The sequence below is a fragment of the Athene noctua genome, chromosome 2 (assembly GCF_965140245.1).
Source record: "Athene noctua chromosome 2, bAthNoc1.hap1.1, whole genome shotgun sequence".
In the NCBI taxonomy this organism is placed as follows: Eukaryota; Metazoa; Chordata; class Aves; order Strigiformes; family Strigidae; genus Athene; species Athene noctua.
In genome coordinates, this window is record NC_134038.1 from 168,957,572 (window position 1) to 168,974,536 (window position 16,965).

The 16,965-nt window shown below is 54.3% G+C and overlaps 1 protein-coding gene across 1 annotated transcript in view; it reads left to right on the forward strand.

The window, feature by feature from the left end:
* LOC141956727 (hydrocephalus-inducing protein homolog) overlaps positions 1-16,965 on the forward strand; it is a 121,431-nt gene that overhangs the window by 91,751 nt on the left and 12,715 nt on the right. The window contains 12 exon segments of the mRNA XM_074897529.1: positions 1,352-1,607; positions 3,474-3,617; positions 5,349-5,492; positions 6,338-6,651; positions 8,092-8,284; positions 10,174-10,290; positions 10,984-11,193; positions 12,051-12,188; positions 13,872-14,049; positions 14,558-14,688; positions 15,356-15,489; positions 16,501-16,637. Of these exon segments, the coding sequence (XP_074753630.1) occupies positions 1,352-1,607; positions 3,474-3,617; positions 5,349-5,492; positions 6,338-6,651; positions 8,092-8,284; positions 10,174-10,290; positions 10,984-11,193; positions 12,051-12,188; positions 13,872-14,049; positions 14,558-14,688; positions 15,356-15,489; positions 16,501-16,637 (2,096 nt within the window).

Sequence of the window (16,965 nt, forward strand, 5' to 3'; positions counted from 1 at the left end):
AAATGGGAGAAAAATAAGCCTTTTCAAAGTGCTGCCTGCTTTGTGTTGGACACCTCTTAGGATGAGAAGAATAGTCTTTTTGAGGTGCCTGTTCCTTTCCCTGGCTGCAGAGTGTCCACAGCGGTCCAATCCCTAAATTTGGGGGTAGAAAAAGCAGGTTGATCCTACTCTGTAGGATAGATTTTGGGGGGTTAAATATGCATGCACAAGCCACCCACATACGCAGGGACATTGCAGGGGGTTGGTGCTTGTCCAGCGTGTCCTGTGCTCTGTGCAGCCACAGACTGGCTACCCAACGGAGTGGGCGATGTCAGTGTGATTTGTGTCATGGTCCTCTGCCCCCCTTCACGTCTTGCTCTGCAGACTCTGGAGTTGTTGCCTTTGCTGTCAGCTGCAGAGCTGCCCCAGGTGAGCTGAGACGGGACCCAGGTAACATCTCAGATGAGCTGGGCTTTCCCAGAGCCACAAATTCTGCATCCACCCAGAGCTTCTCCAAGCTTTCGTCTGTGCTGTCCACCACAGAAACCATTTCACACTAAGCTTGTACGCATCATGTTTTAACAGTCTGTTTCAGCAGCTGGTTTGTTCTATTCTTGGCTCAGGTCTGTGCATTTAGCTGCCTGGGGCAGGCATGCATTTTGTAAGCCGTGTATTCTGTCCTTTTCAAAAAAACAGTAACTGTTCCAGGAACAATTCACGTCCTGGTCATGCTCAGATTTATAGAGGGTAAAATAATTACTCCAGATGAGCCTGCAGTTAGTGTTTCCTTACATGAAGAAATCAATTTCCATTGAGTATTCATTTTGGTTTATATCTAGCTCTAGTTATTCATCTCTCATCGTTGCTCCATCCCCTCAGCAGCCAGACCTGGTCTTGCTGCCATGTTTGATCTGGGGAAACTTCTGTTGATCCTGTGTTCTCACAGTGCATTATCTTCCTAAACCACAACAGCAGCTGCACTGTTCAGGCAAAGGATGATGTGTTGGGGGTGATGAGGTTGGATGCTCCCTAAGGGGCTGGGGGTGCCAGGGCAGGGGCCCTGCCAGCGAGGCAGGGGGTGCCCAGGTCACCGGCGGGTCTCTAGGCTGGTGATGCTCTGTCTGCAGCAGCTGAGATGATGATCTTCATGCAGCTCTTCCTTGCTGTACGCAAACAGAGCAGCTGCTGGATGCTGATAAACTTAGGGGCAACCAAGGTCTGGCTTTTGCTGAAGCTTTGAGCTAGGTCAGCCTTTTTGGAGGTGCTTTTATTGCTGAGTGTGCAGTCGGGTAATGCCATCAGGGTGCTGAAGCCGGGTGACCACTGGGAGATAGCAGCTCCCGTGACTTTTTCCATCTCTTTTCCCTTCCAGCCTGGATCCCTGCTGTTACCGCTTCAAGGTAACAAACAAAGGACGGCGCACCCGTTGGCTCTACTGGTCAACAGCAGGTTCTGGCTCGTTTCGCCGGCGTCATCGTGTCTCTGCTGTCAGCACCACCGAGGGCCAAGGTTCCTCCCAGAGCCCCAGACCTGCCCGCCCTGGGTTTAAGGTTCAGCCACTGAGGGTGGAGCTGATGCCGGGCAAGACTACGGAGATGGTGCTGGAATGCTTCTCCAGCACTCCTCAGGTGAGGTCCCCCCCGAGGGCTGAGCCTTCCCCATCAGGAGCAAGTGCTTTCAAGAAACTGCTCTAACCGCACAAGCTACATTGGCAGCACCAGCTTTCCTTGCTGGCCACTGTCAGTTCCTAAGGCTTTTTCATGTTTCCATGGCTACTGTAAACCCAACCTGCTGATACCAAAACACGGACTGAAGGAGATATTGCTACTTCAGGGGCAAATGGCAGGTTACAAGGTGTCATGTGCTGAGGCAGAAAGGAAGGGCAGAGAAAATAAGTTACGCTTAGACTAGGAGCACAGGCCGAAAGTAAATAACAAAGTGCAAAGTAATGTATTTGGGGGAAGCAGTGAGTAAAACAAAACACCTGTGAAGGGAGGGAGTGTCTGGGAGTAGCATCATTTTTCCTCCGTAGACAAGCATGGGCAGAGGGCTCGTCTAGCACTGAGTCCTGGAGCAGAAAAATGAACACAGTGTGTCGGCTGTAGCGATCCGGTGATGTTCATCCACGTGGGAAACTGTTTGCAGGGATCGTTACAATTGACAGCTTGACTTTGTCAGTATTTCCATAACGGCTCACCTCAGTCTCTCAGCCAGTCCCAGGGTCCCAAGGGCAGCCAGGTCTCGCAGCACCCTTTGGATGGCAGCTCAGGGGGAGATTTCAGCAGGGTCACGGGGTGTTCTCCTCCCTGGACTCTTTATTTCCAGGGGAAATCCTACTCTGCAGAGAAACTTCCAGCTAACCCTGGTGTGCATTCCCTCTCTCCAAGACTGCTGGGCACAGATGTTTAGGCAAATGTGGAATAAATCTGCATCAAGCTCTTGCTGATACTTGTGTTTTGAAAGGTGTTTTAAAGGGCTGCCTTGGTAGGTAGCTTGAGGAATACTTGATTACTCACCTAGTTGACTGCGATGGGACTGTCCCTGTGCAGTTCGGAGCCCAAAGGTTTTGTTGAAGCAGGGAAAAGAAAGGAAATAAAGTGATCAGGGTGCTGGAGAGGCTGTCCTGCCGCGAAAGCTGAAAGAGGATCTGTGAGCTGAGCTGTGGCTACCTGGCTCCTGCAGTCAAAGCCAAGACCCTGGGAGTGGGCTTTCCACCTTCCTCGGGTCTTGAGAACTTAATACTCTTGATGTCGGTCAGAAGCCCAACTCCCTGCATCACACATGCAGCACAGATGGTTTTGAGTCTGTAGGCTCTGAGGAGGAGCTGTGGTGTTGTAGCAGAGGGAAGAGTGAGAAATGAAGGGAGGATTTTGGGGAACTGAAACCATGAGAAATCAGGAAAAAGTCTTAAGAGCATCCAGCTTAAGCAGAGGGTTTTCATGTAAACTGCAAGACCTCTCTTTCCTGGGGAGGTTTCTTTTAAAACCAGCTCTAGGAGGGCACAGTACCTGCTAGGAATGGGTGGCCCCCTCTTTACCTGAAGGCAGTCTGCCTGTTTGGGTTTTTCCCATGGATCCTGTCCTCTAAGCTTCCAAGGGAGGGTTTGCTAGCATTGGCCCTTCTGTCACCTGTTTCCCTTAATATAGTTGCATTTTTAAAAATTTTTTTTTAATAAGTTCCTACAGCTTTCTGTAAGTATTATGCCTGGCAGTGGGACAAATCAAAACAGTAATAATTTGGGGCAGGGACTATTACAATTGTAGGCAGCACATGACTCACAAGGGCTTTTTGTGGATAGTGGGGTGTGGCATTACGGACGTTTGAGAGCAGAATAAATGGGATGCAGCATAAAAAGAAAAGGGGGCTGTTGAGGAGCCCAGTGGCTGTAACTTGATGGCGGTAACAGGGTCTGTGGTTGGGTGGGCAGCAAATACAGTGCGTTTTGGGGACGCCCTGCTGGGCCCCGCTGGGTGACGGGTGACTCCTCCGTGCAGGTGGTGAAGGAGCGGCTGCTGTGCCACGCCGTCGTGGGGAGCAAGGCAGAGAAGGCTCCGATAATGGAAGTGGATGTCACCTGCGAGTTCATCGCTCCCATCCTGAAAATGTCCTCCAGGGAAATCACTTTCCGGGTGGAGAAGGTAAGTCTCTGGATTTCATCCTGGCACTGAAGAGCATGGCTGGTGACTGAAAGCCTGGTGGGGGTGTGCTTGTGTTCGAAGGAGGAAGTTAAATGGCTTCTCCAAGTCCCTGGGGCTTTGACTATTGAGCTGAGCGGGACCAAGATTTTGCCATTAACACTGAGATCAATATTTCGCCCCTCTGGGATCGGGAGCAGTCCCACCAGCTGTATTCTGCCTTTTTGATGTGGAGACAGAGTTGAGCTGCTGAGCCAAGGGCACAGGGCGAGATGTGTGGGACCCACGAGAACAGCGTGGGCTTTGCACAGCCACCTCGTGTGCTGGGGCTGAGGTGGGCGAGCAGAGTGCTGCAGCTGAGCGATGCTAAACCCCCTCCTCACCCTTCCTGAGGGGCTTCGTAAAGTAAGCGAGGGTGTTTTCAGAGATGGGACTGGTTTTTAACTTCACCCAAGTAAAACAGAGAGAACAGCTGCTCTGCCGAGGGGGATCATGGCTACTTCTAGAGAGACACCAGTTCCTGTACTCGGGGTGAAGGGAGGCTTCTGGGGATCCTCCAAGGCACGGTGATGTCTGAACACCGATCCTGTAGGGAAGCTGAGAAGAACTGAGATTCCTGTCAGCTCTTCAGGCTGATGAGAAAAACCTGTCATTTTGTCTGTTTGCCTTCTCTGCTCTTGGCATGGATGGTAGCTCTTTGCAATTCCCCAAGCTTCACCTTCTTCAAAGGACCCGCAGACATCCTTCAGCTGCAGTGATGATAACGCCAGCGCAAAGCAGGTGCCCCTTAGCCTCTGGATCCTGACTCCTGCATCACCTTCCCTCTCCCTTGAGGTGTCTGAAAAAGAGAAGATACTTCATTATTTAGTTTCTGTGTTTTCAGGCCTCTCCTCTGGTTCCCAGGCTTCCAGAGAAGCACAAAATCCTGTGAGCAGGCAGTTCAGGTTTAATTAGAAGCTTTTCAGCTATCCCTGATGTCTGCCTGTGGTCTGCTTGATGCCATGTGCTCGGATTTATTGAGTGTTATGACACTGCAGCTGTTTGATATCAGTACATCCAGAACAAGTTGCCCAAACACTGTCTAGTTTATATAAACCATGCAGGAAGCCCAGAGCAATGCATAAACAGGAAGAAATAGCTTAGGCAGAGCCGAGCTTTGAGGCTACAGACAGCTTGTCACTGGAGCAGGGGCAGCAGGACACCCGTTGCAGCCCGACTGTTGAGGTTTCTCCTGGCTGTATGTGCCTGTAGATGCTCAAAGCCAACCTTAGGCTGCTGCAGGCTCTCTGCTATGAGCCAAATCCTGCTCGCTTTTCTCCTCTGACCAGCATCACTGCTCTTATGAGGCTACTAGAGCTGACAAGGTTGTAAGAAATGACTATGTGAGTGAAAATCATCTTGTGCCGTTCTTCTCGAGAGGATAGAAAATGGAGACAAGTGCTCTGGGTTCACTTTCTGCTATTGGTCTTGTTCATGCAGCTGCCTCCTCTCAGGGTCCTATTCCCTCCTCTGTGTGCCAGAGTGTTTCCCTGTCCCCGGGGGATGCTGTGGTTTCTAAACACGGAAGGATCTGATATACTTAGAGAAAAACCACCTAGAAGGATAGAAACTAACAAAAATAGTAAATAGAGGTGTATGCACTTCTGGGGTTGGAAAACTTGAAATGCATCAGAAAGGGAAGGACTTCCGTGGCTACTTCATGTTGTTTTTTCCCCTTGTGTCCTGTTTCTGTAGCAACCTGGTGATGTCCTAACTCTGCAGCACCAGTCTCTGTCTTTAAGAAACGCCTCGGCCCTGCCACTCAGCGTCGTCCTGGCCTTAGAGCAGCCCTTCTTAATCTGTGACGCGGAGCGGCAGCCCCTCTCTGCAGACGCTCAGGTGAGCAGCCGTGGGCCCTCCCGCTGTGGGGTTTGAAGAGGGGGGTTGTGGTCGTACGTTTCTGTTGGGAGGTCCTCTAGCAGAGAAGTTTATTCTTTAGACTCAGCAGTAGACTGGCCTGAACTAAGTCAGATTTGAAACAAGCTGCTGAAGGAAACGAAATATCATCTGAACTGGGGAAATACATCCTGGCTCTAAGACGTGAGGAGAGGGGAGCAGGCAGCTAGGCCTGGGCAAGCCGTGTATAACGGTGTCTCTTGGAAGTCACTGAGCTCTCCAGCAGCCATTCTCAGATACCCTCCAGAGCAGCTGGCTTTCCTCAGGGGCAGCCCTGCCTCCAGGAAGGCTGAGGAGGCTCCTCCAGCCGCTGCCTGGCCCCTGCCCTGTTGTTGGAGGAAGGGGTTGGACATGGGCTCTGCTAAACGTTGTAGGCACGGCCACCGCTTCTGTGCTGTGCCAGTGACTAGCCCCTGCAAGGGCGAGGCTGCAGTGCCATGCTGCTTGTGCTGGGAGGGCAAAGCAGTTCCTCTAGAGCTGGGGCAAAAGGCCCTGGTGTGCCAAATGCTGATTTAGTTGTGTATTTAGCACATCGCTCCTGGGGGTCCCGAATTCAGCAGTAGAATATTTATTTTCCTCGTGTATTGATGCAGAGCACAGTGAGATGAGCCTGAGATAGTCTCAGACAGAGCGTGGTGGGGCTTGCAGTCAGGCACACACTGTGAAGAAAACACAGGATGAACTGAGAAGCCTATGCTGGGGTCAGACGTTGAACATTTCCACGTTTCGTGCTGCCAGACCTTGGGACTTCATCACACTGGTGATTAATACTCTTCATTTCCTTGCAGCCCATGAAGCTGGAGATAGGGGAGGAACTTCTTCTCTCCATCAGATTTAACCCTGCTTATAAAGAGGATTTGTGTAGCCGGGTAGTGGAGAAGGTTCTAAAGATACAGTTTCTGGAGCATCCTCATGAGGAGCAGGTCACCATTCGGGGAGAAGTCTACTTCCCAAATCTCCGTATCCAGCCCACGGCCCTGGACTTCGGCTGCATCTTGAACGACACCAAAGATGTGCGTTACATCGAGCTGACCAACTGCAGCCCGCTTCTTGTCCAGTACCACTGGTCCTTCCTGATGGACAGCTGCGTGAGCCAGATGAGGTATGTGCCCCTTTGCTCTCTCCTTGAAGCTCTTCTCCTTCCTCGTGTCCTGTTTGTGCTTTGCAAAGACCAAGGCTGTTTGCCTGTGATCTGACAAATTGCTTTCAACTTTCCCTGGGGGAGTAACACCTCCCAGCCGTGGTCGGGCTTAGGTGCTCAGGGAATAAGTGATCACCAGTTTGACGCTGGGAAGGAAACAACGTTCTCCAGCCAAGCTGGGGCTGTGAGATGCTACCAACACTTCCTGCATTGTCCATAACCTAGAGTCCTGCTTTATTTCTGGAGCTACAAACCCATACCTAGGCACTGGGACAAGCAGATATATGATTTTTCTTCCCTGCCAACCCTATGTGTTGTCATTTTATACTAAGAACCTACACAGTCTCTTGCTGCTGCTTTACTGTAGCCCCCATACTGGTTCCCCTGGGAAGGAAGGCTGGGGTTGGAAAGCTGCTTTCTCAGACCTTTGTGGCCTGAGGCGAACACCACACTGGTGCAGTGAGTTTTCATCTGTTGAACTGCACATCACATTCCCCAAACAGCCATTTAGTGTCTTACAGGGAAAGGGCAGGTTCTGCTGCAGCTGTGGGTGCAGCTGTAGGCGTTGGTGGGAGCACTTGTCTGAACGTCCTGGGAAGCAGGGCCAGCCAGCGCTGGGCTGTGGTTTACAAGCTCCCTTCCCCGGAGCACCGATCGCTGCTGCTTCGGCGCTCCTCAGGGATCAACGGGCTGTTCAGCCGTGTCTCTGCCGGAGTTTCTCAGCGGGTCTTTCCACGCTGCCCCGCGTGTGTGGGGTGTCCCGTGCCGGGCTCCGTGGGTGCCCCGCACGGCGCTGGGCTCTGTCGGGGTTAGGGCGCAGCAGGCTCCGGGCTCTATCCCTGCTCCTGCCTTACGTGCTTGGAGAAAGCCTCGGGCGTTGCTGCTTGCTTGTGCTGACCTGCAGCTGCGGGTGGTGTCAGGGGAAATATTCCGGGTTAGCACCTGGTGGAGCTGCAGAAGTTCTCGCCTTGGCCCTCTGGGTGGGGGAGGCCCAGTCTGCAGCTGTGGGTGCTTTCAGGAGGGCACTGGCGGCTCTGCACTGGCTTGTTGCTCTCCGGATCTGCCCCTTTGTGTCTCAGGCTCACCTTTTTGCACAGTCTGTGTGTCTCTTCCTTTCCTGCTGTGATTTTTACCTCCCTACAAGGTTTTCACCCGTGTCCTCTTCCATTTCTCCTTGCAACCGGTTGCCAGCTGCCTGTGCCGCCGCTACACCAGCGTCATCCCTAGGCAGCCCCGTATGCTGACCTGCTCCATCCTGGTTTGGGAGCTGCTGGCTCAGACCCGTTACTGAATTCACACCCGCAGTGCCCAGCTGGGGGCCGCATCCTGCCGAGGAGCTGCTCGTGCAGGCTTCCCTCCCTCCCACTGCAGGTCCACAATCAAAGTCATGTTATTTTCCAGGTTCAGCCCTCCGGTGCCGAAATTTTTCACCAAACCCCAACCACCAAAAAAGGAGGGAGCCTGGTCGGAGCGCTCGGTGTCTGCAGGGAGCAGCTGCAGGGATGGAGGTGTGGAGGAGCCAGCTGAAGCCCTGGGAGCCGCAGGGGATCCTGCCCAAGAGCCAGCAGGTGCAGATGACTCCCTGGAAGCAAAGGTAGATTTTCTTGTACACCTACCGCTTGCGTTGCCTCCCCCATCTTGCCACTGAAAAGCCGTACTTGTGCCAGTCCCCCTTTTTGCTGCCCTGCTGTCATGTGCCCTGAGGGTGGGCTGGGCAGCAGGGCCAGCGGCTGGACATGGGGCTTCTGGGGAGGGAGAAATCGGGTAGTTTTGCTTGGAGAAGCCCACTGAGATCCTACAGACCTATGCTGAGTTTGGGGTTTTTTAGCTCGTTTTTACACTGTAAAATGAGCCTTTTATCTGCATCATGATGTGAAGGCTTCCAGTTTCCTTCCTGTATCAAGCTGTGCCAAGTACTGTGATCTCCAGGTACCACCTTCTCACCCCCAGCTGGAGCTGCATGTTTTTATGTCTCTGCCTTCACCCGAGACCTGCAGTATCGCAGGGATGGCCACAGAGCCATCTTTGATAAAATGAGACTTTTCAAGGTCATTGTCTCTTCCTCCTGGCATGAAAAATGGCCTTTGGTCTGCTGACCTTCCTGGTGAACCTCGGTGCTTTGGAGCTTGATGTCCGTGCTAGTGGGAACTGGCGCCTTGTTCTGCATCGTGTGGGACAGAGGCTGCTCCTGGGGCAATAAAAGAGGATGCAAGAAAGCATGGGAAGTTCTGAAAGCACTGGCGTTGACATTAAGGTCAAGGAGAGGGGTTGCACCTGCTCACATCCAAACTTCGGTCATTTTAACATTATAACGGCACATTTTTTCTGGATCAGGAGAAATGATACCCCGTAGACGTAAAGAATAGCGTGGCTGAATGTTTTTGGATAGAAGCGTGGAATCTTCTTTATTTCCTGCTTTGTTGCCATGTATGCAGAAACAAACCAGAGAAAATCCAGTAGGTGTGGCTAAGTAGGATCCAAAAGGCTTCAAAGGATACGCCTGGATTGCAGCTTCCCCTTCTGCTTGTGTGACTGTGTCAAGGCAATACCCACATAACCTCCCTGGGGAGGCGGGAGACCATAGGCCTAGGAAAGGTGCGGGTTAGAATCTTTGGGAATAGGCACTTGGCAAAGCTTTGCTAGGCTTGAAAATGTGGAGATGAGAGAAAGAGCATTGAATCTTCTGATTCTGAGCTTCATCTACCGGGGAGATGTAGCCTCTGATTAGGTGTAAAGATGTCCCATAAAAATTCTTGCAGATTCTGCTGATGCCAAGGCCCCAGCACAAAGCCCTTCTTCACGTTACTGAAGAAGCAGGTATTGCCACACTTCAAAAGCACTCACAAAGCCCTCGCTTATTAAATAGGGGATGAGGTTCCTTTTGAAAGATGGCACCGCTGAGGTCAAACACCAGCTCTCAGCTGCTGGGAGACAGAAGAACATCTCTGCCGCCTTCTTCAGGAAGGTGTCATTCAAGAGAGTGACTTGGTGGAGATCCTCAGCTCTCCAGCACTGATGGGTGCGCGAGATGAAACCTAAGCACTCTCTGAAATGGGATACTTGTGCCAAGCCCTTATTTTCCTGTTTTGATACTTCTCGCTTGCAGCTGTGCTCCTGCTTTTGTCCTGAAGAACCTAACCTGTCGAGGCATGGGGTTCTGGGCACGTTCCCTGGGCAGGAGTGAGCGAAGCTGGTCTGGCACAAGGGTGCAAAATGCCCTTGAGGTCTCTGCCAGGACTGAGGGCTGGGTGCACTCAGCTTCCCCATGCACGCTTGCGCGTAGGAAGCGCAGGCGGAGCCCGTGTCTCACCTGTGGGTGGGCTTGGACCCACTCAACGGATGGCACGGACATACCCGTACTTGATTTGCACCCAGGTCCCATCTCAGCTGCTCCTGGCTGGGTGAGGTGGCGGAGCCTGCAGCAGAGTGCTCTCACCCAGACCAGCCAGGTGCTCGCTGCAGCCCATGGTGCTTGTTTTGCAGGTGCTGCCATCCCCTGCTGAGGAGCTGGAAGGGGCTGTGGAGACACAGGGCCTGGTGGGGATCAACAGACTGATGCAGTCTGTGGAGGCAGAGCCCGTCAGCTTGGGAATGGAGGAGGTAAGTGGGAATCCATCTTGTGCCACGTTTCCGGTGTGGCAAGCAGTTCTGTAGCCCCCCCTCCCCACTGGTGGCCCTCGATGCTGCTCGCAGAGTGGCCTCGCGTCCCTCCAAGCCCATTGCACAGCGCTGCTGAAGCAGCCGGTCACTGGAGAGGCCACGCAGGACGTGTCGTAGGGCTGACCTGTGCAGCAGCTATGGAGGGCATTCTTCATCTTGTTGCTAATCAAGTGGTCAACAGGAAATTTCTGCAGTAGCTTTTGCTGTAGCATCTTGAGAGCGCACAGCATGCGAATTGGAGAGAGTGGAAAGCATCAGGAGTCAGATGAGCTGGGCTGGAGTCCTCCCCCCAGCTCTGAGAGCTTTCACCTCTGAATACGGTGTTTTGCTTAGGGCAGTAAAAGGTGCTTTTAAAGGCAAGTTCTGCAGTGGAGAGAATTTCTTGCTGCCAGGCGACATCCCAAATTACTTTTAATATGTAGTGTATTAATTAATGAGGGAGCATGGGAGAAGGTTTTCCCCGTGGCCCCTCCACTGGTAAGTGGAATGGGTACAGGATGAGATTAGGATGATTTTGCCTGTGTTTGAGGAAGAGCCCCCTCCAGCCACGTCTGTACTTTGCTCCAAGCCGTGGCTGCTCTTCTGCATCAATTTCCATGCTTGACATCTTGATCTCTCCTCGCCTACCTCCAGGTTTTCGATGTCCTGCCGCTTTGCGGTGTGCTGCAGCCAGGCAAGAGCCAGCGGGTCATGTTCACCTTCTTTGGCCACACAAATATCGTCGCCCACGTCACGGCGCTGTGCAGGGTGGAAGGAGGCCCGACCTATGAGATCGCACTGAGCGGGGAGGCTTCGCTCATCAACTACCTCCTAGATGTCACGGAGATCGACTGCGGGCTGCAGGTACCGCACGCTTCTCTTGGCAGAGGTCCTTGCCGTGAAACCATCACCGGCGTGTTGCTGCCACCTAGGGCTGGGGCTCTCTCCCCTTCCCAACTACTTTGTTGGCTCTATGGCTTGGAAGTACAACCTTGGAGTGATATGTGCTGCATCCAATCTGGTTTTTAATAACCATGTCCGCCCCCCTCCATCTGGTAATTCCTCCTCCTCAAGGTAACTAACGCCGCCTCCTGGGGCAGGCAGGGTCCCAGTGGTGATCTCCAGAGGGACGTGCCCCAAGACGTCCATCTGCTGATCTGCTCCTAAAGCCTGAGGTCCCAGGAGGTGCTCTCTTTTAATGTTCTTGATTAATCAGCAAAATAAACCAGGGAGGAAGTTAACTTGGGCTTCCCAGTCACTGTAGCTGGAGAGAATGTCCTAGAATAATCCCCACTTCTTTTCGGTCAAAAACCCCACAGATATTTCCAGCTGTTGGCCCTGTCTCCCATTTTGCTGTCACTGCAGGTGCTTTTTCTTCTGCAGTGTCTTGATGGCACCTCCTTTGTCCCAGCTGGGTGTGAGATGACACACCATGAGGTGCAGAGAGCTTGTCTCCTCTTTGCTTTCCTTATGACTGATCTCTGTGGTTGGCATTGCCCCTCTGCGTGCCACCATCAGTGTCTGTTCCTGCGTAGGGCTAAGGGGTGCCCTGTGGCGGTGGCTTACCCAGGTTAACCAGGGAGACTCAAGTGCCCGTATCTCCTCTGCCTCTGCTTTTCTCCTGCGTTGAGTTCATTTGCTCACACCCCAGTGAATGCAGAAGGAGGTTCCCAGTATCAGGCCTGTGCCTTCATCTTGCCACTCCTCTGTCCTCTCTCCAGCTGTTTAACAAAGTCACCGAAGCAGAGGTCACCCTGCAGAACAGAGGGAAGATGGGCTTCAACTACGTGGTGCTAAGTCCCGGCGTGGGGACCGCAGAGAGCCCCCTGCCTGGCGTGCCCCTGGTCCTGCCCAGCACGGTGAGTACGGAGGTGGCGCCTGGACCCTGGCTGTGGGTCAGGCTGCCCAGGAGGGGGTTGTGGGGGAAAAACACAAAATTAAAAAAAAGAAAGCAACCCACAAAAGCAGACAGGAGAGACAGGGCTGTAAGCAGCTGCTGCTGGGGGGCAGGGGTGGTCCAGCAAGCACGGTCCTAACGGCCCCCCTTCACGGCCTTTGCCAGCGGGTGACCCTGCCGTCACACAGCAGCCACTGGCCGGAGGCACCAGCGCTTCGGTGGCTCTGGGGACCCCAACTGCTGAGCGCTCCGGCTGTGCGGGCACCGGGGCCGCGCTGTGCCGGCTCTCCTGGGGGTCACCGTGCCCAGGCTGTGTGATCGGACAGGGCTTAGCCCTTGTCCCTGCCTGTAGCACACCCTGCCAGGCCCCTGCCAGCACTGAGCGGGACTTAAATCCTCTCTCACTTGGGCATGAAGCTGCTTTGGCAGAATTGTAGCAGCCCCTGTGCCGGTCCCCCACTCCCCCAGCTTTGCTGCTCTGCAGGAGCTCTGTGGGGCAGTGAGGGGGCCAGGCAGGAGCAGGGCTGGAACAGCGAGGAGAGGAGTTTGCAGCATCCCACCGTCCGAACTTCTCAGTCCTGCGTGGCTGTCTTTGGGCTGGAGCAGCATTCCTGTCTAGTCCCTTTTTGCAGTGGGAAGAGGAAGCCAAACGGCGTTCACATTTCCTCATGCCTGTCTCCTACAAGGGGTGACACACTGACGCCCTCTTCCTGCCAGCTTCCCAAGACCCAGCTCTGCTTGGCCCCGCGCAGTCGGTCGCTTTAACAGCCCCGCCGGCGCTGGCAGCTTGGCAGGGCTGGCTTTCGCTGCAGCTGTGTTCTGCGCTGCACCAGGGGCTCAGGGCACCAAGTGGCAGGATCTGTCCCGCTCAGCACCTTCTCCCTGCAGCGTGAAGGGGAGCGGGGAGCCGAGGGTCCAGCCCAGCGTGCAGAGGGCGAGCCGAGGGAAGCTGCGGCTGTGTCCCGTCACCCAGGGCTGTGTTGCTGTCCGCTTGCATTTGCTCTCAGCCTGGCTGGCGTGAGCCTAGCCTGGGGCTGGGGCAGCCTTTCTGGAAGCCCAGAGAGGAGGTGCCCTGCCTGGCAACACCTTCCCTAGATGTCATCCTAGTCTCTGCTCCTGCCTTTCCGGAGATGCATGTTTGCAGGTCACCATGAGTCCGAATAGGCTCACGCACCCCGGTGTAACCGCACAGGCAGGAGGTGTTTGGTTGGGATCATTATAAGGGGTCAGGCCCTTCAACACCAGCCTGGGAACCGCTGGTGTGCTGTGGCAGGAGCTGCTGGCCATGATGAGAGTGTGGGCACTTCCCTTATTTTGTATAGCGGCTGCTAAAAGAGCTTTTATTTCTTCAGTCTGGCTCTTGCTAGCAGAGGGTAAACACCATTAGGGGCAGAGCTGTGCTCATGCTGAGCAGGGGGTGGTCTGTGGGTCTGTCCTGGGGGAATGCATCCCTACGGGCCCTCCGAAGGACCTGGTGTAGGAGACCTCAGCTTCTGTGATTCTATGAAAGCGAGAAGGCGATGCTGTCTGATACTTTGTTATGTACGAGAACCTGCCTTCTCTTCTTGGCATGTCTGTCGTCTGAGCCGTCCCTCCGCCAAACCCTCTCTGGTGCATTCCCTCCCTCTTCTCCCACACCCTGCAGGGTTACGTTGGACCTGGCAAGGAGCAAGTCCTGAAAGTCTACTACCTGCCAGGAGTGCCTGGAGCCTTCCGCAGGACTTTCCAGATCCAAGTGGGTCACCTGGAGCCCGAAGAAATCTCCCTGAAGGGAGAGGGGAGCTTTCCCAGGATCTACTTGGACCTGCCCAGGAACATCAAAGGTGAGCACGGCCTGTCTGCTCCCCAGGAGGGGCCCCTGTTTCTCCCCCATGTCAGATGCCCGTAGGGCAGCTCAAACTGCCTCCACCAAGCCTGGAGGTTTCAGGGCTGTCAGACCAAAACTCAACACCCCGGTTGCTTCCTGAAGCTCTGGCAGATGAGCCCGTGTGGGCTTTGCCCCAGGAACCATCCTGCAGAGCTTGCCAGCAGGTCGGAGTCCTGGGAAGGTGATGGCTAGACAGAAATGCTCTGGAAAGCTGAGCACAGGCTGGCAGGGATTTTGGCAGGGTTGGATTTGCAGCACATTGCAGGGGATGAGATGCTCCCATGTGGGGAGGAAAATGGGTGGGAATGAACATCAGGGTTGATAGAGGAGAAGCATCTACTTTCCATACATTGCTTGGGGAGGGTGTTTCTGGGAGAGGCCAGAGTCAGGGGAGTGGGGCTTCCCAGCTTTGAGGGGAATGGCTCTGTGCCCCGCTTCTATTTGTGGATGTTTTCTTCCTTCAGGAAATGAAAAATATGAGAAGGTCCTCAAGGAGGTGATAGAAAAGATGGAGGAAGATGGCCAGAGAGAGGAAGCAGCAGTTCTGGGGGCGGCTGTGGCTGCGGAGCCACCCCCAGATCCCTTGGACGCCGTGGTGAGAATGGCTGCTGCCCCGTTTGACGCGTGCCACCCTCCCCCGGTGTCACTGGGTCCCTGGCAGCCCGCAGCAGGCTTCCCGGGGCCCTGCTGGCACTTGGGACCTCCCTGCCCACACCTGCCCATGATCCTGCACAGCTCAGCAGTGCCCCCGGGGCTGCCCCAGGGAGAGATCCTGAAGACCCTGCTCAAGTGATGAAATTTATGGCACTTCGTGATGGGATGTAGGTCATCACTGAGGGATTTGCTGCTCACAACCCAAGCCCTGCCAGGTTTACAGAGCTTAATAGCAGCAGCCTGACTGTGCTCTGGGACTGTGCTGCCAGTGCTGATCTCTCAGAGACAGCAGCCTTATCATGACTCCCTTTACAAGAGAGCTCTTGTCCGAGCTGCTTTGACACTGGCTGGGGGCAGGCAAAGACTTGGAGCTCTGGAAGGTTCCTGGCTTGTCTGTCTGTCTGGCCAGATCAGCTTTTGTAACAGTGACTGGGCAGGCGAAGTTGCTGGAGTTCGTTGCCCTTGAGATGAGGCCCTGCCTGAGAGAGCAGGAGGTGTCACAGACACTGAGCAGCGAGACAGAAGGACCCCATCACCCCTCCAACACGAGCAGGGGGGAGCCTTGGGAAGGACCGTTGCTAACCAGCCGCTGCCTTTCCTTCCCTCAGCTGGACCCTGGGCGGCAGATGCAGATGGAGCAGCTGCTGATGGAAGAACACGCCCTGGAGCAGCAGAAAGCTCTCACCTCTGGTCCCCCAGAGGCCACTGCCTTTGACCAGCGCGCTCGTCAGAGGCTTCTCAAGTTAGTAGGGGCTCCCGTACCCTGTCTCCAGGTGCCCCGAGGGTAGCACCCAGCAGTGCACCCCTGCTCCTGAGAGCTGGGGGTAGTGGGGACTCCAGAAAGGGTCTGATCCTGGTGGCTTTGCCGTGCTCCCTGTGAGCAGCTGAGTGTCCTCACTGCCACAGAGCCACCCTGAGCTTTGGAGGTGCTCAGCTCCCCACAGGCGCTGGGTCCTGCTCTTAGGGCTGAGGGGGCCAGTGCAGAGCATCAGGCCCTTCCAGAGAGCACCAGCACCGTCCCTGCTGACCAGATCTGAAAGAGGCAACTCAAATCTTTGTTCCGGCTAACAGACCACACTGAGCAAAAAGAGTAGGGAACCGCAGAGGCTGACACACCCTTGACAAATCCGGTGGCTCGCATGCTGGTGGGACTGCAGGGCTTACCTCGGTATCTTCCCTCTGCTCCTCCATGAGGAGGCACGGGCACGGTAGGCTCCAGTTCGGGAAGATGCTCTGCAAAACAGATCACGTAGGTGCTTTCCCGAGTGAGATTGCTCTGGGAAAGGCCCCTCCCGTGAATCTTGCAGGTGTTGATTGCCGCATTTGTCCGTGCTGCTTTGGGGACAGATGTGGTTGCAGAGCAGTGAAGATTTCCTGTGCAGGCGAATCCCATGACAAGGTCCTGAAGCACTTTCAGGCTGGGGCTGCACATGGGGCATAGCAGTTTCACTGAGACCAGTGGAGGTCCACTGGACTTACCTACAGTGGCTTCCCGCAGCAGAGGAGCTGTGATAAATGATATTCATTTTAAACTAATTTTATTTTAAGGCCCCACTGGTAGCTGATAAAACCTAGGTCCTATGCTCCTCGTGACTTACCAAAGTCTTATTACCAGGTGGTCAGGCCTTGGATTTCATGGTCTTGAGTTGAGTTTTTACAACAGTGAATCCAGAAATATTTTATTTGCATCTTTCATGCTCTTGGAAATGCAGCCAGGCTGTGGTTTAAGGATTGTCCTTACTCCTCCTTTCAGAGCTGAGCTGCCCGAGTACCTCCTGGACTTTGGGTACGTGATTCTCGGTAACACCCCCACGCACGTCGTGAGGATCACCAACACCGGGCAGTTCCCTGTGTCCTTCTGCGCTGACAGACAGGTCCTGCGTGACACAGGTAACCAGTGCTGGAGAGCCTTCACGTGGGCTCGAAGGAGCTGTCTCTGACAGTTTAGCTTAAGCCACTGGATATGGGGAGGTTTTATGAGTGCTTGTATGTATAACTTTTTCCTCCTTGGGACCTGCTGCCTGGTGCTTTAGAGCCTGAGTTCTCCAGGCCAGCAGCACTCAGAGACCCGGCCCGCCTGGGCCTGCCCTAACGCTTCCCTGCAGGGGCTGGGTGGGCTGATCACCTTGGTCACCTCTCAGCATCTTCTGCTCTTGGCTACCATGAGCATCGTCTGATGGGCACTCCGTGAGCTTGTGTTGCAAACAGATGGACCCTT